Source organism: Tauraco erythrolophus, chromosome 7, assembly GCF_009769465.1.
Source record: "Tauraco erythrolophus isolate bTauEry1 chromosome 7, bTauEry1.pri, whole genome shotgun sequence".
NCBI lineage: Eukaryota > Metazoa > Chordata > Aves > Musophagiformes > Musophagidae > Tauraco > Tauraco erythrolophus.
The window spans coordinates 26,436,290-26,459,308 of NC_141471.1; the positions used below are offsets into that span (position 1 = coordinate 26,436,290).

The 23,019-nt window shown below is 40.2% G+C and overlaps 1 protein-coding gene across 4 annotated transcripts in view; it reads left to right on the forward strand.

Annotated features, from left to right (window-relative positions):
* ANKIB1 (ankyrin repeat and IBR domain containing 1) overlaps positions 1-23,019 on the forward strand; it is a 102,172-nt gene that overhangs the window by 19,035 nt on the left and 60,118 nt on the right. For 3 of the 4 annotated variants that reach the window (XM_086614304.1, XM_086614306.1, XM_086614305.1), the window contains exon 2: positions 15,714-15,982. In XM_086614304.1, the coding sequence (XP_086470430.1) occupies positions 15,795-15,982 (188 nt within the window). In that variant the 5' untranslated portion in view covers positions 15,714-15,794. Of the gene's footprint in view, positions 1-15,713; positions 15,983-23,019 lie in introns of those variants that run through there. The other variant, XM_086614307.1, reaches the window with a different exon arrangement.

Consider the following 23,019-nt stretch of genomic DNA (forward strand, 5'->3'; position numbering starts at 1 on the left):
TTTAGGACAACTGTAGGATGATGTCCAAAGAGGTGTCTTGATGTTATTTAATCCAAACTCATGGAAGTTGCTGTTAAATTACTGCATTAGGGACACAGAAAATTTTTTAAGACTTTTTGTGAAGGAAGAATAATTTGATTATATAGGCTGCTTAGTGAAGTGCAGTCTGATGTAGCCTGTGTGCTAAATCAATATCTCATTCCTGGCTTTCTGCCACAGTATTGCAATAATTTAAAATGAAAACCTACTAGGAACTGGTTAGCCTTAATCAGTACAAATACCGTTGGATTTGTGGGAGCACAAATGCTCTTTTATTGTTATGACATGTTTCTGCATGAACAGAGAGTTTTTTGTTTTCAGGCGTAATAAGAAATTGAAACAGTAGATGCCATAGTGAAATGTTCCAGCAGACACAAGATCTAAGAATCTGGTGACCTGAATGATGTGGTTTAGAACATAAAGAATGGGGTTTATATCAAAGTTTTGCTGTTTAAGAAAGACCATAACAGACACATGAAAAAGGACTTTTAAAAGAACAATTAAAAGAAAAAAAAAAAAGTGAGTTTGTGTTCACTAATATTCTTTGGGCACGGGAGCTGAAGTTTATGCCAGGCAGGAGCGAACAGAAAACTCTCTAGTCAATACTCCCAAACTCTTAGCAATCTTAGCTGTGAAAAGAACATAGAAAAAATGAAATTAAAAATTATTTTATTTCTATCATAGAACATCAGCTTTCTTTACTTATGACTCAGATTTTTAATATAAATACGGATTTTAAAGCACATTGTAACATACATTTTTTCTTAAGCTTGGATGTCAGGAAGGGTAGTCAGTTTTGTTTATGCTTCAGAGACACTAGTTTGCTAATTCAAAGGGAAAAGCTCACTTTTCTGTGTCGCTGGTTTAGGGATGTATATTCTGGCAATGAAATGAAAAATAACGTGCTGTAAGGAACTGAATGTCTCTGAGTAAGTGACGACACTTCGGTATTCTGGACACGAGAAATGTGATATCTTAACGGAAAGAGGCAATTACATTCTGTTTAGAGATTTTGCAGTTTTGATGGCTTTAAGTCATTTCCAAAGTTGTAAAAACAACAGCGTGCTTCAGAAAAACTGAGCATAGTTACGTGTAGGAGCATGTTCTATTTGAGCTTGGATGATTTAAGAGAAAAATTTGAAGTGTGTGTAGTTACTCTGTACTCTCATGCAACAAATAAAGATATGCCAGTGCATGTTCACGGTTAGATGACACTGATTTGACCTCTTGTGTTCAAAGCAGTGACTGAGAGTCATGCTCAGGCTCAACTACTGAAAATAAACATAAACCCTTGTGACAATACTGCATAAGGGATGGTTCCGGCAGGGATTTCTGTCAGCTTGAGTTCCTTCCTTGCTCGCTGTTTCTGAAGGAAGCTTCATTGTCCTGACTGGAGCATTGTATTGACAAGTAGCACAGGTACATACTACTTGAGAAAGTTTCAACAAAAGAAATATCATTGTAAGAGACTTATACAGTCTTGGTTATTTCCTATAAATAAAAAATGCCAGAATAAGGAATGTTTGTTCAGGACAACCACAATTCACCTACTTGTTTAGACCCTTTATTAATAAGTCCTTTAGTTTAAATGAACACCCACTAGAAGGTTTTGTAGTGTCTTTTCTCCTTTCTGTTTTCATTTTCCACCCACTGACTACTGCAAACTGTTTTCCCTTGTTTCCTGCATTTTTCTTGCTCCTGGCAATCCAGTCAGGCTTGTTAGTCCTGCTGCTCCATTTCCACTACTTTATCTAGTTGCCAGCAGGAATAGTGAGAGCATAGAAGAAATGACATAACTGCTGTTACTGTCTTCTCTGTCTAGCTTCAGCATCACCCCTGGATGTGATCATGGAGAAAGTCCCACTAACTGTCAAGCACCATTAGCCATTTTATTATCCCAATGTCTGTAGTTACTTCTGGCGGAATCTTTAAGTAAATAGCTGAAGATCTCAAATAAAGTCATAAAGATTTTATTCCTTGAGTAAAACAGAGTACTTTTTTTAGACTGGTTCTTGAAAATCTTTGTAACATTAAGCCTGGGTACTCTGTTCTGTTTCATGCAATTTTGATGCTGGATGGGTCAGATTTTGCAAAATAAGAGACCCTGGTGACTTGAATTTCTCTTTATCTCTTGCCTTACAGAGGAAAGGTCAGTAATAGTATTCTACAAAGAATAGCAGTCATTCATATTGTATTAGTGTCCATGTCAGTCATTAGATATGTTGATTATGTTAATAGGAGAACTAATAGAACTTCGTGGCGGAGAACTTCGTGGCCAGCAGGTCGAGGGAGGTGATTCTGCCCCTCTGCTCTGCTCTCCTCTTGTGAGACCCCACTGGGAGCACTGTGTCCAGCTCAGAGGTCCCTAGTACAAGAAGGACGTGGAGCTGTTAGAGCAGGTCCAGAGGAGGGCGACAAAAACAGTCAGAGGGCTGGAATACCTCTCCTATGAAGAAAAGGTGAGAGAGTTGGAGTTGTTCAACCTGTGGAAAGCTCTGGGGAGACCTTCTTGTGGCATTTCAATATTTAAAAGGGCCTTTGTAAGAAAGAGTCTTTTTACCAGGGGCTGTAGTGATGAGACAGGGGGCAATGGTTTTAAACTAAAAAAGGGTAGATTGGGATTGGACATAAGGAAGAATTTTTTATGGTGAGAATGGTGAGGCACTGGAACAGGTTGTCTAGAAAACTTGTGGAAGCCCCACCGTTGGAAGTGTTCAAGGTCAGATTGGCCCGGGCTTTGAGCATCCAGATGTAATGAAAGATGTCCCTGCCTGAGGATTGGACATGATGGCTTTTAAAGGTCCCTTCCAGCCCAAACCGTTCTGTGATTCTGTGAGTCACACTCAGTTTATTTTTGATTTTTGAAATAAGTTTTATACTCTCTCTCTCTCTTTGTTTTCTTCAGCTTGATATTTATCTTGAAGCCAAAAATCATTATCATGAAACAAGGCTGTGTTTCATTGTAATTACACTAGAGTCAAGAATAATCTTCATAAATATAAACTGTAAGTGACATACTATAATTAAATTTTGTTATCCACGGCCTTTATGTAAATGATTAAACAGTTTGTATGCAGTGGGAAAAAACAGCCCAATGTTTCAACAGAGGTGTTCTGGCAAAAATTTAAAAGATTTCTTTAAGTTATCTGTTTGCATAAATTAATGTTAGATTAGATCCGACATATATTCTGCCATTTTCCTGCCAGAGTCAGGATTTTGCCAGTGGGTATATTAAATATTTTATCAGAAGTGCAGCAATTGCAGTTCTACTAATTTTCTGGCATAAGTAAGATGCAAGTGATGGTCCTTTTCACTGTGATTACCTGTATGGCTCATTCTTAGCAGTGACAACTCTTGAGATTCTGGGAGCTTAGCGCTGTGTCAAGCAAGATGCTTACTTCTTAGACTAGAAATAGTTAAATAGTTCCTAAAGTTGTCTCTCAGAAATGTCATAAAACACTTGTGAAATACTGTGTAGAAAATGTATTTTGCTATGAGAATCCATCTCATTTTAGACATGCAATGATCTCCCGGATTCTGTGTTTAGACCTTAAATGGTGCGTTGCTTTGAAGGAGTGCTGACCAGTTAAATTACCTCTTTGTTAAAAGGAAATTGATTTGTTCATTCATCTGAAAAAAAAATTAAGATCTCTTTGAAAGATCAGTGAGGTCACATTGTCTTTTAGCTTTACGGAGAACAAAACAAGCACGTAAGAATGCTTCCAGGAAACAATAAAAATATGTGCGTGTGTGTTTCTAGTCCGATACATTTGTGAACATTGTTTGTCATCCTTCTTGGACCGTTGAATGTGCTTTCCTCACCTCCTATTTGAATAGCATAGAAACAAATACTTCTTTAATGTTAGTAGAGTATATTTTACAAATTTTCATCCCATAGATATTTACGAAATAATTGTAATGCACCAAGTAGAGATGTATGAGGCTTTGGGCAACCTGGTGTAGTGGAGGATTTCTCTGCCCATGGCAGGGGGGTTGGAACTAAATGATCTTTAAGGTCCCTTCCAACCCAAACCATTCTATGATTCTATGATTCTACGCTCTCGCTCTTCAAAGCATGGCTTGCTTAAGTGAAAATAGGGAATTCTGCATACATTGCATATTCCTTAAAATGGTGTGGAGTAGTCTTTTCAGTGCTTTCAGTTATTTGGATAATAATAGAGAAATTACAGTAAGTGTTGCTTAATTTATTCAGAATGTGCAACCTGAGGACTATCAGCAGTCTGCAGATAGAGCATTCTCAATAGTGTAGTTATGAGTCAGCAGTCAGTGGTAGGATGCTGTGATTGTTGCTTTCCTGTGATGATCTGAAATACAGCATGATGTTTTGGGGGATTCTACATTGAAAACTCTAGATTTATTTGTTTGCTCACCTTTTTATTTTTACTTTATTAAAAATACATCACTGTTTATAAAACCAGTAGTTTTTATGTTGAAATGCACTGACTTCAGATATTCATTGTTTTTAAATGCAACTGTAAGCGTTTAGAAAGTGATAGAACAATGCTCGTTCCATCCAGTGTACAGTCTGACTGCAGCTGGCTGACCTTGTGTTTTAGCTATCCTTACTTTTTGAGATCCACCATGTACGCCTCTTGCACATTTACAAGATCCAGCAACAGTGTGACCCTACCAACTGATACTCTTTCCTATGAAAAAGCTTCCTTAGTCTCCAAGACTTCTGCTTCAGGAACAGGCTATGGTTTCTAAATGTGTATGAGGTTTTCAGATTTCACCATGGAGCAGTGTGCTCGTGAGAAGCCCTGTGTTACCATCCTCTTTATTTTTGCTTTCTGTGGATATGCCTTGGCAGCCACTGGAAATGAGGTTAATGTTAAAGCCTTTGACTGGCGAGGTTCTACCAGGGGCTCTCCAGAGGGTTGGCTTTAGGCTGCAGTGCAGTTTCAAACTTGATTATCTGAATCTTAACATGGCTTTTAAATTGTGTTAAGCTGAGCAAAGATCCTGGACTCAGTCAAGGTCAGGGTCAAGGTGCATTGCACCCTGTTTATGTTGGTCAGTCAAGCTCCCCATAGGGTTTTCTATACATTTGCATTGATGTCTTCATTGCTGCTTCACACCCTAGCAGTGTTCTCCAGTACTGATTGTCTTTACCCTCAGTTTTTCCAAGCAGATCAATCTGACAGGAGCACACAAATTTCTTCAGACTTTATGCTCCATACAGTGTCAGTTTATTTATCCCATCTGTCCACTACTCTGTAAACTATTGCCCTGTAAGTCTTGGTGGTGATTTCACTGTGTACTTTTTGTCTATCGAAACTGATTTTGGAGGGGATATGCATTTGTCTTTAACTGAGCTGAGCTGGGTTGTTGCTTATTTTATGGTTAAACAAAGTGAGACTGAGTCTTTTTTGCAAAGAGGCTCCCATCCCATCCCACACATTGAGCACGGTGTGTGCATGAGGGTAAGGAGAAACCGATCAGAGAAGCAGTACACTACTTGAATGGGGTTCTCATGCTGCCAACATGAGAGATTGCACTGGTTAAGAACGTTGCCAGTCTCTATTTCATATTCTTCAGCTTATCACTGATGCTAACTGTCCTGTGAGTCATCAGAGGCTGGTACTTTTTTTATATAGGGACTGAGTGATATTTGTTCGCGTTTGCTTGATGAAAAAGTAATGCTATCAGCATTGACGTGTGGTAGAGAAGTCACTTTTACAGACGTTTATTGAATAGTGTTTTATGCACTGTATCAAAAGTGTATTGAGTTACTTTAGTCGGTGGAACAGTCTATAGTAACCTTTTATTCAAAAATAAACAGTGTGTTTGAAATTAAAATGCCAAGGCTATCAAGTGTGCCTCTTTTTAGCTTGACTTAATCTAATAAAATGTCAAATGTTTCTTATTGTGGTGCTTTGCCTTCTGATCTAGATAGAGGAGATGTTAGGGTGATAGTGTCAGTATTACACTAGATACAGATATTTTATATTATTTAAGACTACTGCTTAACCTGAGGAGGGAGGAGCTATCCCTAAAAGAATTCTGCTGTATTTTACGACTGAAGCTTAAAAAGATCATTAAGAAGAGTATCTCTCTTGTATCAGTAACTAAGCTACAGCCTTGACAGAGGTTGCATTGGGAACAACTCCAAAGTGTTACTTGGTCTTCAGAGAACTTAGAGAGTTTTGTTGTTATCTTAAAAACAGTTTTCTAAAGATATGGTGTCCTGGAATGAACATGGAGTTATCTGCAATTACAAACGAGACTATTGGATATTCCAGTGCATAATTATAGAATGCTAACTCTTTTGTTCCATCTTACTGAATTGCAGCTCCCTAAGGATAAGAAAAAAAAGGATGCACCAAAACAAATGCTCCCGTTCACTCATGCCACTGGATTTTTTTTAGCCCCACTGTCTGCAGGGATGCTGCATTCATCTAACTATCACAGTATGCCTTCGATTTGGCTGCAGAGTATCTTTGTCTCTTCTGGCATGTGTGTATGTACCTACCCCACAGTGGATTTACCGCGTTTCATTTAGATGATGAATGCAAGTACCGTAGACAACACCGTCAAAATTAACGTAGCAATTACTTTAGCTACATCTACACAGAATTTTTTCCTTAAAGCAATAATTGCTTCTAGTCTCTGCTGCAGCTGCCCCTATTGCATCCCTGTAGGTGTATCAATGCAAAGAAAACCAAAGCCATGCTTAAAATCCTTTTTTTTTTCCACACACTGGAGTTGTGAAAGAAGTGTGCCTGAAAGAAAATACTCCACCTGGATGAAAGCCTTTGTGCCCGAGTCAGTAAGCCAAAGTCTCAAATTACTGAGTTGAGCAGTAACTTTAAGCCTTCTACTTCTGGGTACATATGCCAGCATAAAAAAAATGTGACGTTAGTTGCTAGATTTTTTATCCCACAAGCATATAAATGAAGAAATAATTAATTCTCTCACTACCCTAGACTGTGTTTTATTCAAGTCAACTCTCAACATTATTGCCACTTTTCAACCTTGGTATTTAAAACACAGAGAACACGTTATATTGGTGATCATTCTACAAAGGGTGAGATGTTGGCATATCAATTATTTTTTTGGTCTGTTCTTTGATGTGTGAAAAGTAACAGTGAATTTGATAATGTCAAGCTCCATTCACAGAGGTTTAAAGTGGCAAAGATGCTTTCGTCATTTCCTGTTGATGTCTTCAGAACTTTTGACGCAAACTTCAGAGTATTTCAGTGTGTAAAAAAAAAAAAACCCAAAAAAAACCAAAACCACAAGAAACAAACACCGAAGTCAAACAAACCAAAATGAAACAAACCCCTCCATCACCACTTTTCCATAAGTCAATTCTAAAGCTTTGCTAGTACATTTGTTACTTAAAACTTTGCAGAAATGTTCCTCCAGATGCAGGTCTCCAGCAAGAGCAATTTTTGCCCATTAATTAAAATTCGGCAAATCTTTAATCTTTACTGTGGACATATAGAAATTAGCTTTAGCCTAACTTTTTCTGCTACATCTCAATTATAGGCATCTCTGCCAGCCATAAAGTAGGTATGCACATTGGAATGTTTAATTTTCAATTTTGTCCTCTTGGTAAACTGAGCAATTTTTTGGCACTGTGGTGCTCTTAACCTTGCTGAGAGAGGATGGAGGAAGGGAGGAAGAGGAGCACTCACTAGGGCTTCTTCTTCTGCGTTTGGGAGAGGGCTTGGTATCCTGAAAGGTCTTGAACATAACTTTTGATTTCTCTCATTTGTGTTAGTCTGTCCCAGTAGCAAGGACTAAAAATACCGACATCACGACATGACACTTCTCCTATGTATACCAGGTTACTAGGCTTTCTTCTAAAACACAAAGCTGTTCATGATTCCCTTCTGCAATAAAGTATGACTTATGATGCAGGCCGAACTCTGCAGTAAATATTTTAGAAACTCAGCTTTAAAAAATGAGCTGTTTAACTGCAGTATCCAAAGCAAATAAAATAGTTACCTTTTGAGCTAACTGTGCTTGAAACAGAAGATGCTTTTAGAATGCAATATAGTACTTTCAGCAAAAGCAAGGTGTTTTAGAAAAACAAGTAGTTTTGATAGCTTCTTTATCCTTTTTGTGTAAGCAATTAATTATCACTTGCCTTTCCAAAGGTGTAGAAACCATGTAATGTACACTAATTTTAGTCAATAACATATTTTATTTTAATAATATTAAGTTTTTATTACGAGGGGCTATGTAAGTTCTTACTTCTTTGAGCTTGGCTCACTTAGCTATTTGACAATAATGTTAGAATCAGAGAATGGTTCGGGTTGGAAGGGACCTTAAAGATCATCTAGTTTCAACCCCCCTGCCATGGGCAGAGGAATCCTCCACTACACCAGGTTGCCCAAAGCCTCGTCTAACCTGGCCTTGAACACTGCCAGAGATGGGGCATCCACAACTTCTCTGGGCAACCTGTTCCAGTGCCTCACCACCCTCAATGTAAAAAATTTCTTCCTTATATCTAATCTAAATCTGCCCTCTTTCAGTTTAAATCCATTGCCCCTTGTCCTATCACTACACGCCCTTGTAAAAAGTCCCTCTCCAGCTTTCCTGTAGGCCCCCTTTAGGTACTGGAAAGCTGCTATAAGATTCCCCCGGAGCCTTCTCTTCTCCAGGCTGAACAGCTCCAACTCTCTCAGCTTGTCTTCATAGCAGAGGTGCTCCAGCCCTCTGATCATCTTCGTGGTCCTCCTCTGGACTCGTTCCAGTAGCTCCATGTCCTTCTTGTGTCGGGGACTCCAGAGCTGAACACAGTATTCCAGGTGGGGTCTCATGAGAGCTGAGTAGAGGGGCTCGACCTGCTGGCCACACTTCTTTTGATACAGCCCAGGATACGATTTGCTTTCTGGACTGCCAGTGCACATTGCCGGCTCATGTTGAGCTTCTCATCCACCAGCACTCCCAAGTCCTTTTCCTCAGGGCTGCTCTCTATCCATTCTCTGCCCAGCCTGTACTTGTGCTTGGGATGGCCCCAACCCACGTGCAGGACCTTGCACTTGGCCTTGTTGAACTTCATGAGGTTCTCACAGGCCCACCTCTCCAGCCTGTCAAGGTTCCTCTGGATGGCATCTCTTCCCTCCAGCGTGTCCACAACACCACACAACTTGGTGTCATCTGCAAACTTGCTGAGGGTGCACTCGATCCCACTGTCCATGTCTCCAAAAAAGATGTTAAATAGCACTGGTCCCAGTACTGACCCCTGAGGAACACCACTCGTCACAGGCCTCCACTTGGACATTGAACCGTTGACCACAACTCTTTGAGTGCGACCATCCAGCCAATTCCTTATCCACCGAGTGGTCCATCCATCAAAACCATGTCTTTCCAGTTTCATAGAATCATAGAATGGTTAGGGCTGGAAGGAACCTTCAAAGGTCATCTAGTCCAACCCCCCTGCAAGGAACAGGGATATCTCCACCTAGATCAGGTTGCTCAGGGCCTCGTCCAACCTGGCCTTGAATGTCTCCAGGGATGGAGCATCCACCACCTCTCTGGGCAACCTGTTCCAGTGTTCTACAACTCTCATGGTAAAAAATTTTTTCCTAATATCCAATCTGAATCTACCTCCCTCTATTTTAAAACCATTACCCCTTGTCCTATCACAACAGGCCCTCCTGAATAGCCTCTCCCCATCTTTCTTGTAGGCCCCAGTTTAGACACAAGGATGTCGTGTGGGACAGTATCAAATGCTTTCGATAAGTCCAGGTACATGATGTCAGTTGCTCTTCCCCTATCCATCAATGCTGTAATCTCATCATAGAAGGCCACCAAATTAGTCAGGCAGGATTTGCCCTTAGTGAAGCCATGTTGGCTGTCACCAGTCACCTCCTTATTTTCTCTGTGCCTTAACATAGTCGCCAGGAGGATCTGCTCCATGATCTTGCCGGGCACAGAGGTGAGACTGACTGGCCTGTAGTTCCCTGGGTCTTCTTTTTTCCCCTTTTTAAAGATGGGGGCTATGTTTCCCCTTTTCCAGTCATTGGGAACTTCACCAGATTGCCATGGACTTGTCCACCTTCAGGTTCTTAAGATGGTCTCGGAGCTGATCTTCTCCTACAGTGGGCGGTTCTTCATTCTCCCAGTCCCTGCCTTTGCCTTCTGTGACTTGGAGAATATTTGTTCTTATAGTTTACATGAAAAACTACTTTTGTCAAATAATAAGTATGCTTTTTTTTAAGCTGCAAATTGAATTCAAACTGTTTAGGGTTAAACTGGTGAATTACACAGTGATAAATTGTAAAATAATGGTTACAAATTCTGATTAGATCCATTGCTGATCCTTGCTCATTATATAGATAGTAGATTTTTTGGTGCAAGAAGTATATAGCATTTTCTTCTCATAGTTAAACCTGAATATTTTTTTCCTGATTTTGACAGATTTCCTAAGCAGTACAGTGTAGTACAGTATGTCTCCCTTCCTTTTCTTCATCCCCCAAGATACAGAACGGCTGCTGTATGATCACATGCTGGTGCTACATTCAGTGAGAAATTCTGCTTCAGTATTAAAGCAATTCAAATGTAAATTGAGAGAGGTTCGTCATGAAAGACTTGTGTGTTCAATACACAGTTCCTAAATGAGTGTTAGAAGTAGGATGTTTCAAAAATACTTACTTGATCCCACTTGTATAATATTTTATCATTCATTATAAATTTCTAGCAAGCACTGTGGCAGTATTTCAAAGGAGGAACTCCTTCTAAAACCCTATTAAGCCATTACAATTTTCCTTCTTCAAACTCACCCATGGAAAAATCAATAGTAATTGGGCAGCTCGTGCAACTGCTCTGAAAATCTCATTGTTACCTTGCTCTACCCATGTCTTTCTGTATCCACCCTTTTTTCATCTTGTACTCAGTCCTCAAGCCCCTGTGAGAGTGCCCATTTCTTTGTTAAGTATTTATAGAGCCATGATATCAAAGTGCTGCTTTTAGCAGTGTTGCTAATAATCCCATTGAAGTTTTACTGTACATTGCCGAAGCAGAGAAGTGTGATGCCCCTGACTCAGTTTATGAGAATCGTAGACTTTAAAGTCCAGTGTGTAACCAGTATTTTAGTTTATGGTTTAAGCTGGAGCTTTAATTTGGCAGTAGTAGAGTAGTAAATACAGTTTCTAATTTTGAATGAGATGATTGATGTTTAATTCTGAAATAATATGAGATATAATTAGCAAACGTTGCATGTAATTTTCTTGTATTCTTTGATGTAAACAGTTATGATATTTGTGGTTATGATAAATGTTACGACGTTGTGGCAAAGGCCATAATATAGCCCTTCTGTTATCACAGAACTTGAAAATTTAGTGAATAGGTCTGCCTACCAAACATATGTCTTTTGTCCTGTAAAATTATATTAAAGTCTCATTTTATTAAGATAAAATACTTTAAAATTGTTATTTTCATGTTGTAATTTTTGTTCCACTGTGATGTTTTTGTAGTACAGCACATTAAAAAATAGCGTAAGGATTTTAAATGCTGTTTTTTTATAAACAGCAAAGCACGACCAGTGACATTGACACTGGACACTAGCCATGCTAGTCTGGGAGCTGCTGAAGCTGCTTTAGCAACCCCTGCATTCAGCCCACAGGAGCTCTCCAGGTCCCTGAGGTTGTGGACTGGCTGGACCTTCCTTCCAGGCCCCTTCTCTGCCACCTGTTTCCTCCCTTTCCGGAGGCATGTGTTACATGCCCTCCCCCTTCAAAAACAAGAGGGGTTGAAAGAGTAAACCAAGTTTCCTTTCTGTGAGTCACTGCCTGGTTCCAGCATGGGCCTTGTTAGCTTACTGTCCTCAGAGCACATAACGGGTTGAAAGCCTTTAAAGGAAAAAATGACCCCCACAAAAAGAAGGCAGACTGGACCCCTTTGGGCTATTTTCAGAGCCAGAAGTTCGTTGCATCAGCTCATATTTTGTCCTTTTTCTCCTTCAGTTGAAGTAGAGGCTTCTTTGGTGGCAGATGAAGTTGGTCTGTTAGCTGAAAGGTGAAGACTGCAAATGGGCAGATCTTCAATATTTTACAGCAAGGCACTCATGAGCCATGAGAGAGGCAGCAGCTGTCACATCTTGATTTCTTCTGGACTTCTAAACACACTGGGAGCCAACTGTTACTGCCAGGCTACAGAGGCAGCTTCTCCCTGTCTTTGTGTTTCTGCTGGCATGTTTAATAGCTAATTCAGAAAAGAAAACTGCAGTGTGGCCCACCAGATTTCCAAAGCGTAAAGGGCTAATGCCTGTCCTGGTGTTAAAGATGAAAGACCTTATGGGTACTGTATGAAGGTGAAAGTCACTAGTACAGTTTATCGTATCATGTGTTTTAAGTAGGGAATTGTTTTCTGGGTTAGTTTTGACTCTGTCACTTCTCTCCTTGCATTCTTCAGAGGCTGCTTTCTTGCTATCACATCAAATTTAAACTGTTTGCCTTCACCTGAAGGGTTTTCATGGACTATCCCCATTCTATCATCTTTCATTTTATTTTGATAATGTGATTATTATAATTACACTAGCCATTTGCTAAATTTTCCATACCTCTATGTTGATTCTTGGTTTCGCGGGGAGTTTCACTTGTGTCTGTTGAAAGCCATATCATTGCTCTATTTCATAACCCTTCTTCAAATTCTCCCTTTCTTTTGACTGAGAATCTTGTCGTTTGGAGAGTGGCCCTGTTATGCAGACAAGTATTTTACTGTTTTATTTCTTTCACCTTTCTGTGTCATATATAACCCTTTATTGTGCACATAGGCTGTAAGTGTTTTTTTATGGAAGCAGATTTTTGTTTTGTTCAGTGACTTAAGTGGTTCATGCTGCGTATTCCTAAAATTCCTGGATGTTATGATAATGTACGTAACAGTTCAAGCAATATGCCTGCGTCTTTTATATTATTAGTTGTTGAAGACATATCTAATATGTCTAATAGGTATATCTAATATATCTATACTTTATCAAAAATAAGTAGTTTGTATGCAATAGAATTAATGAAATTTACAGTTTTTGCCTTTTCTGCACTGCAATAACTTCAGGGTTTTAGTTCTGTAGAGCCACCCTACACAGACCCTCGGTTCTCCCATCCATTCCCAGGCCTCTGGCTAAATTTATTTAGATCTCCTCTTCAACGTCTCAACAGTACTGCTCTGCACCAGCTTCTTCTCAGACTGCCTGAGGGGCACCATCTTATCTCCTTATACTCTCAACAGCCTCTCTCATCCCTGCCCAGGTTTGTTTCGTGTTCCAGTTTTGGGCAAGAGGTAGCATGTTGTGCAGCTGACGCAAGCCATCCATGTGCTAATTTCCAGAAATAAGTGCGTGGCGATTGGTGCTGTTAACATTTAATTTCAAATGATAGAAGAAGGTTTTGTGCTTTTCTGCTCATATGGACAGATCTAGTGGGATCTTTGGTTTTGATTTTCCTGCAGATTCTAGAAACGTATCTTTCTGACACTTACCTACTTTAGTTAATAGTCTCGAGGGCTGGTGGTGGTGGATAGGGATTGACAGATAATATAATACCATAAAGTAATCTTATTAACAAAGTTGACTGAAAATCATTCTTTCAAGTTATTTTTGAAATCCTACCTGTTGAAGGTAATATGAACTGCTGGTTGATGGAAAAGACTGTAGTTTTTCTTGGGTTTGTACAGTCTTTCATTAAAGCCTGAAACTATCCAGTATTTAAAGTAATGCAGCTGTTTGTGCATCTGAAAACACATTCATCTACCAGCATTGAGAACTGTGAGATGGTAGTGTGAATATAAATACTGCATGGTATCTCTTTGTTTATATTTTAAAATATAAGGATGATGGAAAGATACAAAATGCTGCAGAATCCGTAGTGTGATGGAAGAATCTGGGCTTTGGTTTGTGTATATGTTACTAAACATATGAAGAGTGGGCATCTACTTGTAAATGAGTGCCTTTTTTCTTATTATTGTGAGAAACTTTCAGCTGCTTAATGCAGTTGCTTGTTAGGTAATGCTGGTCAAAGAGGAGAACATGGGCAACGTGTTCAGCATGTTGAGTCAGCTGTTTCGGCAGTGTCATTGTGACTCATACAATGACATCAAAAGGTAGGACACAACAACTCCAAAATAAGGGTTGCCTTGCCGGGGTTTTGAAGGAAGAGGGGATGAAAATGGAGGCCACCAAGGCCACCGCTGTCCTTCTCAAACGGCCCTGACAGGAGTGGTGAGATTAAGATGAAAGTGGTCTTTTCCCTCCCTTTCACACAATGACCTCTCAGAGGAACTGCAGAGAGGAGACAGTGCAAGACTCCTGCTGGTAGAATCTCGTGCAGAACAGCATCTGAGCAAAGCTGTAGCAGGACTGGGATGCAACGTGACACATAAATTCACAACAGTAGCTGAAAGCATAAGGTATAAAAATATCTGATTGCAGCTCTTCCCCAGTACCCCCAAATCTTTTTCACATGAATTGCATCTGCATCCTGATTCCCTTGGATTTTCTGGAGCTCTAGACCCCTTGGATTCCTCTATTTCTTCTGTCTCTATGACTGTCTGGGCTGAAAAGCCAATGTAGAAATAGAAGTCTTGAGATAGTCCCAACAAGTTGAATATAAGGTGCTGGGCACGAAGCAGCTCCTGCCCTGCCTGATACTATGTACACCACATAATCAATCTCCATTTCCTAACCTGCTGTGCCTGGCGTGTTTGGATCCCAGTATGTGCTTTGTGAGGTGAAAGGTCTGCCATGGACCAGTCTGGATGGCATGACTCCTGCACAAAAGAGACTTTCCAGAAGGTTCACTGTGCTACCAGCTGCAGCCTGGTGCTGAGTTCCCTGTTTGTCCCTCTGATGTAAACCAACATGTGCTCTTTCCGACTGCACAGCCTGATAAGCTTCTCTTGACCCATCTCACCAGCAGAGATGCTCTGTCTGCCCTGTCTTTACGCAACTTGATCTGCTGGTCCCCTCCATCAGATAAAGGTGAGAGGCTGTGGAGCGTAGCAACTGGCAAGTACTTTGAAGTATTGTGAGGTGAAGTTGGTTTGTGCCAGTATAATGCCCAGCATTGTGTGGACCCATTCATTGTTGATCTCCAAGCGTCATATTAAAAGCAAGGGGTTAGGTGTTTTTGAGTCTGCTTAGCAGAACTGCTAAGGTGAGGCCATGGTAACTCCTGTGTTCTTGTGTTTTCATCTTGCTGGCACAGAAAGATGGTGCTTATATCCACCTCCACAAGCACCAGTGCTTCAAGCACAGTTTTATATGATCTTATTTAGGTAAAAGTTAAACTGATGTCTGCTTTCTGCATGCTTTTGAAGAATTTTACCTCCTTGTTTAAGACTGTTGCTTTGCTTCTACTGTGCTTTGAAATAACTTCTAATTTCTAATTCTCTTCTCATTAATGGAAATTCATCCCTGTCTTCTAAAATAGGTGGATATTGGCTTTTTTTTTCTTTGCTATATGTTCAAAGAATATGCATAGTGAAAATACTTGCACAGGGAGATTGCACAATTTATCGAGGAGCTAATCTCCAAAGAACTGGCAATTTGTATGTATTTACCTAGAAGGACTTCCACAATTCATGAGTAGAGTTTACAGGCCCAATGTACTTTTTCACATGCTTACTTACAGTGCAGTAGCTCTGGGTGAATTCTTCTAGGAAAGAGTGTGTTACAGAATTAACTGAAATATTATTTGTCTTTTTAGGCTGTGAAGCATGTTACAGAACCGTACAAAAAGTGGATGAAGGGGAAAGGAAGAAGTGCCATTGATAGCTAGGATAGCAACATGGGAAATACAACCACCAAATTCCGCAAAGCTCTTATAAATGGAGATGAAAACCTAGCCTGCCAAATCTATGAGAGCAACCCCCAACTAAAAGAAACTCTTGACCCAAATACTTCTTATGGAGAAACGTACCAGCACAATACTCCGCTCCATTATGCTGCTAGGCATGGAATGAACCGTATACTGGGGTAAGTATCATTTGAAGTTTTGCTTGGGTGTGAATAACTGACCTAAGAAATGCAAGAGTGTCAGGTAGGTTATAAATACCTTATATGTGTGCACGTACATATGTACATGTATGTGTGCATAATGTATGTGTGTGTTGCAGACACAGAATTTGTAATATTCAGGTAGTAATAGATAACATGCCAATTAGTCTATAATCACAGACTGGTATAACAGTTTTTAGTTTTATTTTTAGTATCTTTGTTCCTTCCTTGTAACGTTAGTCTTGGACAGTTTTAGCTTGCTTCCTGACGAATGCTATACCATGGTTCTTTAAAAATAATGACTGTTCCACTGTTCTTGATGTGTTTTCCTGTCTTAAAATAATCTGTTTGTAAAGCCATAGCTGATGGATACCATACTGATTATATCTGCTTCCAGATGGCACAATATATGTTTATTCTTGTGTTATTCAGGCTGCTTTTATTTTTAATTTTGGATAATAACAGTGAGCATTAATAGCTTGATAATGAGTAAGTTTATTATTGCTGCAGTCAACTGTACCCCAATATTTGCTGCTTCCATTCTTCTGTATTTTGTCAGTGCTCTATGATCAATTAAATATTAACATTTTTTCCGTGCCCAGATATCGCAGGTACAAACTGTTCTGGTCTAGTATTTCGTGAAACTAGTACTGAGTAGACATTGCTGAACTTCTTCAGTAGGTAGTAAGTTAGAGAAAATTTCATAAATACCCTTTTCCTTATGTTAGGAAACAGAACAGAAATATATACTGAACTGTGTTATTGTTAATGTTCTCTTCTTCTCTGTGTTTATATCTACTGGTGGGCCTGTGGTATTCACAAGGTTTGTTTTGTCCCTCCTATGCTGTAACTTTACTGGCTGTCTGGCCTCCCACCATAACTTTTTCCTCAGTGTTTTAAATTCACCTAACAGTTTTTAATACTTTATAACATCTCATTTGTCTTGATTTTTGCTAAATATTTTTCTTTTCTCCACCATGTATTCTATATTCCTATTTTTAATTGATGTTTCATTCATCACTGAATCTTTTTATTTATTTCTTAACATTCTCAAACTTTCCCAAATTCCTAATTCTTGAATTATAGGAAAAAATTAACTAAACTGATGTTAAAATAGCATCCAGTTTTTATTTATGTTTTCTATGTGATTTTTTTTTCTCTGAGATTTTCAGATTATTTCTCTTAAGAAAATATAGCCTCATTGAAACAAGGACACATGAAATATGGAAAGAAATGGAATCATAATTACTGACTTCTGAGCAGTCCATTAGTTAATTCATATTGCACCATTATGATGAGATCTCGAATAATTGCTATGTGTTAAAAAAAACCCCATGATTTAGAAATTACATTTTGCTACTAGCTGCATGGGACCTTTAGCATCTAAGTCTCACTGGACAACTCAGTTTTATTTTGCACACGTTGCAAACAAATGATCAAAAGATTAATTCTTTTTTCTAGTTTGAGTCCAAGATTTGCAATACATTTTTTGCCAGTAAACATAGTGAAGATGCTATTATTTGCTAGACTCTGCTTTTCAAAACCTGGACTGTTAGAATTGTCGCTGCTGCTAGGAGTAATTTGCTGGAGGTTTTTTACTATTTACTTTTTTTGCTGTCTTTCTGAGGGCTTTGTTCAGAACTCCTGTCTAAGACATGCTGCACGAAAATGTAGATTTTTATAAACAAAGTAGTTAAGAGTGAATAAATATCAGACTTACAGTGTTGATAGTTGATAGAAAGGATACAAGTGATTTCCAGTTAAGCCTCTTCCTTTTGATATGGAAAGTCCTGGATATGACAGAAATTCAATAAATCGAATATTAAAATGAATGCTTTGATTTACCGATGAAGTACCATAGCTAAAAATAAATTAATTTTGATCTGTTTGTATTTTGAGAGAGATTTACGATGATGAGATACCCATAATACTATAATATTTTATATTTATGTCTTATTAAACATTTTAAATATTTGGGAATCTGTAGCTACATTAACTTGTAGTTCAAACTCTAGAAGTTATTTGTATGTATACCACATCATTCAGTTTTTCTTTGTAGGCTGATATTTGTATTATTGTAGGTGACTATGAACTGACGCGTGTTTTACGATTCACTGCGTGAAATTTTCTCGAAATGGAGTAGTGCAATGCAGTTGTCAGTACACCTTTTGCATAACAGAATATATTGAGGGAGATATTCTGGGATGTTCAGAAATAACCTATCTGGCAATGCTCTTAGCAAACACTGAGGCAGAGGGACAAACTCCCTGTTACCAGATGTGTGACTGGTGGTGACCATCCCAAGGCACAGTGAAAGCACAAGGCACCGAGTTTGCAATGAAAGGGAGGTCTTGGTATAGCAGTCTCAGAAGTGAAGAAACAAGAAACTGGAGAAGAGGTGAAAGGGTCACGAAGCAAAACTCCTGACCTGGACAAGCTTTGTATAATCTAGCATGAAGTCTACTGGCAGAAACTTAAGATAGCAAAACTTCCTCAACAATTTTGAACTGCATAGTTGTTTTACAGCAGGTGTCTGAGTCATCCGTCTGCCGTGCTTTTCATCCAGCATTTACAGCCCAGAAACTGGATTTAGTATATAATCGAACTGTAGAAATTTGAAAATTTGCTGTTAATTTCTTTTCTCTTCACAAGATTCAACAAGAGTGTGTTAAAATACTAGGATTGTTTCTATGATTTTTTTTTGTATCATAGCTTTGGTATATTAGAAATGTTGAAATAAAAAATGGAAAATAGTTAGACATTCAGTTAATATGTAACTTTTGTTTGGTCTGCAGCCCTCAATAATGTTTACCTGACAGATCAGTTTGTTTTAACAGAGCATTTAATGTTTAAAACCCCAAAATTGCTGATCACAGCTGATTAGCACAAACAAGAATTTTCAAAGCACTGCTTGAAGTTGCCAGAAGTTAGTGCATCTCACTCCGCAGTTCCCCGTAACCGACAGCTGTCTCATTTTCTCTGTCCGGTTAGTAGGGTTAGATAGAGTTTGGGCGAAGTTGTGTGATGGAGGGCTCATCCCCAAGAGCAAAGGGGAGCCCAGAGGCAGGGCAGTGGGGGGATCCCAGTAAGCTCATCAGGAGGAGCCCCCTGCTCCAGAACTGCCACAGGAGAGCCATCCACCCCATGTGCCAGCTGTGACACACGTCAGGAGGAGTCTACAGAAGGGGATCATACTGGGTTTATGTGACAAGGTTTTGGTAGCAGTGGGCTGCAGTGGTGACTCTTCTGTGAGACGAGATCAGAGCTGCCACATGCCGGACATGACCAGCTCCAGCCTGCTCCAAAACAGCCCTACCACTGGCCAAAGCTGAACCTATCAATGATGCTGGTGGCACATCCATGATAACGTATTTAAGAAACGGTAAAAAAAGCTGTGCAGCATCTGTGAGAAAGGAGTGAAAAAAATGTGAGAGACAGTCCTGCAGACACCAAGGCCAGAGAAGGAGGAGGGGGAGGAGATGCTTCAGGCACCAGAGCAGAGATTCCCCTGCAACTCATGGTGAAGACCATGGTGATGCAGGCTGTCCTCCTGCAGCCCATGGAGGACCCCACACTGCTCTAGGTGGAGATACCCTGAAGGAGGCATGGAGAGCCCATGCTGGAGCAGGCTCCTGGCAGGAGCTGTGGCCTGTGGAGAGGAGCCCACACAGGAGCAGGATTTCTGGCAGGACCTGTGACCTCGTGAAGGACTCACGCTGGAGCAGTCTGTTCCTGAAACACTGTACCCTGTGGGAAGGACCCATACTGGAGCAGTTCTTGAAGAGCTGTAGCCCATGGGAAAGACCCACATTGCAACAGTTCTGGAAGGACTGTCTCTCATGGGTGGGACCTCACATTGGAACAAGGAAACAGAAGCAGGAGCAGCAGAGATGCAGCATTATGAATGGATCACAACCCCCATTCGCCATGCCTGTGCGCTGCTCGATGGCAAAGGGAGGCAGAAGAGTCAGGAGTGCAGTTGAGCCTGGACATAAGGGGGAATGGGGGAAAAGTGTTTTCAGTTTTGTTTTCTCACTATCCTGCATTGTTATTAATTCGCAATAAATTAAATTAATTTCATAGAATCATAGAATGGTTTGGGTTGGAAGGCACCTTAAAGATCATCTAGTTCCAAGCCCTCTGCCATGGGCAGAGACACCTTCCACTAGATCACATTGCTCAAAGCCTTGTCCAGCCTGGCCTTGAACACCTCCAGAGAGTCCCCAAGTTGAGTCTGTTTTGCCTGTGACAGTAATTGGTGAGCCATCTCCTTATTCTTATCTCAGCCCACAAGGTTTTTTGTTGTATTTTCTCCCTCTGTCCTGTTGAGGAGGAGGAGTGAGAGAGTGGCTGAGTGGGCACCCATCAGCCAGCCAAGGTCAACCCACCACAGGGATCAAGGTGGAGAGGAGCACGCTTGGGACAATAGAGCAAGGGCTAAAAGGGACTGGTGACATGGTGGCTTGTCAGACTGTGGTGTTTGTCTGACTATGCCTGATCACTGCAGTCTGTCCTATCTTCTCATTAAACTGTATTGCTAATTATTTTCCTGGGTGATGTGTGCATGTTTGTATATGTAGGTCTAAGTATCAACAACTGAGGTGGGGACCTCATGACAAAGAGGTCCCTGAGCCTGAGTTGCCAGCAGCTGGAGACACCAGAGAGCATGCATGTGTCAGTACATGTATCAATGCATAAAGGCTGGTGAATATCAAGCTGGACTAGCCAGCAAGTTGGATAAGTGGCCTGGGAGCCATGTTTCAAAGCAGCTGCAAGTCCACAGGTCAGCCGGGAGGCCTGTTTGAGGCTACTGGAGATGAGAGGATCGAGGGCCAGGTACTGGTAGTGTCTTAAGGCCAGTTACAAGGGATCTGCAGTACTAGTGTGTGAGAGGTAACTGGAAGGTCCAGGGCATCCAGCACTGGTTATGACAGTAACCAAGGCCAGTTACTGAAGGGATCAGGATTCTTTATATGTATGTTTTTCCCACTAGTGGGCCTTCATCTTGCTTGCCTAGAGAGGGGAACAGAAGAGGCCACCAGTGTTGTTTGTGGTCATGTGAATGCTGAGTGTTTCTGTCCGTGTTCATCTGCGTGGACCAGCATGTATGTATGTATCGCATATGCATACATATGTTTGCATGGTGTCTCTTAAGAGTGAAGCCCAACCTCTCTGCTGGCTGAACCTGGGGACACGGAGCCGCAGCAGCTTTGCCTGCCTTAGGCTATCGTCTTTGCCAGCCCCTAACAGGGGGGGCCTTTTACTAAAAATAGAAAGGTACAAAGAGAAGATATAAGCCTTGAAATCTTTCCAGAAAACGTGAGAAGGTTACTTTCTGTTTTGTAGGCAAAGAACTAAACATTTCAAGTTTTCTTTATTGGACTATATTGTAAGTACCGCAGGAGCAATTTGCGTGTGATTTACTCAGTGATTTTCTGCTACAGTCTCTAGACATCTGTTGGTGGTGCTTAGAGTCAGCACTAACGCCGAGAGGTTTGCCTTGGTTGTTAACAGCACTGGTTCAGAAATGTCATCTCTGTGTTACAAAACGCAGTATTGATGTCACTATTCAGACTGTTCACAACAAGCCAATAAATAGGTGGTCTCTACTGAGTGTTAGGTAAGACTTCCAGAAGTAAGAGAAAAAAATTACATTGCACTCAGAAGCATAAAAAAATACTAAAAGATACGTAGCACTCAGATGGAATTTGAGAGCTTTGTAAAACATACAAATTTGTCTTATTCCACTATAGACATTTATCATGATTTCCTATGAATGAAGGTCTTGACAGAAGATTCCTATTCAAGAGGACAGTTTAAATTTCATTCATTAAATGGAAAATGAGAAAGAGAAAAAGCACACAGGAAATGTGTTTTCTTTAGAAAATGAAGTCTTCAGATGATCAAGTACCTCCAATGCCCTCAAGGTTTTTTCACCTAATCCTAAGGAACATTTGAGACCATCAGACTGATCAGTTGGAAAGAACTGCTATCAATTTGGAAAGCTTTTCACCAGGTTCTGGCTGTTGGTGAACCATTCCTGAAATACATCAAGAGAATAGGCTTTTCCAGAGGGTGACTGAGATGGAATGACTGGAAAACACTAGGATGTTACTTGGTGGATGCAAGGAAAAAACCATCGTAGATAACCTGTCATTTCCCAATATATGTTGTGGTGTGACTTTCAGTGCTGTAGCTTTGCCGGGAAACTATTTGGATCAGTGACAAATTTTCCTCATGGTGTGTTTCATAGTGCTATGTCTGAGCACTTTGCGAGTATTCAAGCCAAAAATGCATTGTTTGTAGCAGTTGCTGCTGGTCCTGGGCTGAAGAGGAGGGAGGACGTGATAGAAACAGGGGGCTGTGGGGAGACAGGATGGGTTTGTGAAGCTGATTTTTTTCTAGAACGGGAAAAACAAAGGTTTGCAGTTGCAGAAGATTCTGGAAATTGAGGTGAATGCTGAAACTGAAAAAAAAATACTACTTTTTAACGTTCTTGATGCCTGCCTATCAGTTATAGTAGTAAAGGAACTCTGGCATTGAAGGCATAGCTAAGCTAGCCAGAAGGAAGCATTGGTAAATGTGCCTGGGATCTGGCTATAGGAAGTATTTCTTGTTTCATTGCTGTAATTTGGGAGGTATTTTTCACTACAGTAGAATGACAGAAGGTCAAAGTAGTGCTGGTTTCCTCTAGGCTGAAATTTCCTGATATGTTAAATAAATACGCAGCTCTTGGAATTTCAGGTTGATGTAGGCTACAGTCTTGTCTTGTTTTGTCTTATCATCTTATCTTACTTTGTCTTACCTAGTTTTTATGGCTGATTAAGAGGTTTCAGTAAGGACTCATCTAAGCAATTGTAATGCCATCAAAGAAAGTGTATTGAGATTACCAATATGTTGTATAGGATGAATTTGAGAGAAAATTTGTTGACAAAAAAGGAAACGTTGCATTGGTCACAACAAATTCAGGACTGTTTGCTGATGGCACCAACAAGGTTGCTGACAACATTCTGGAG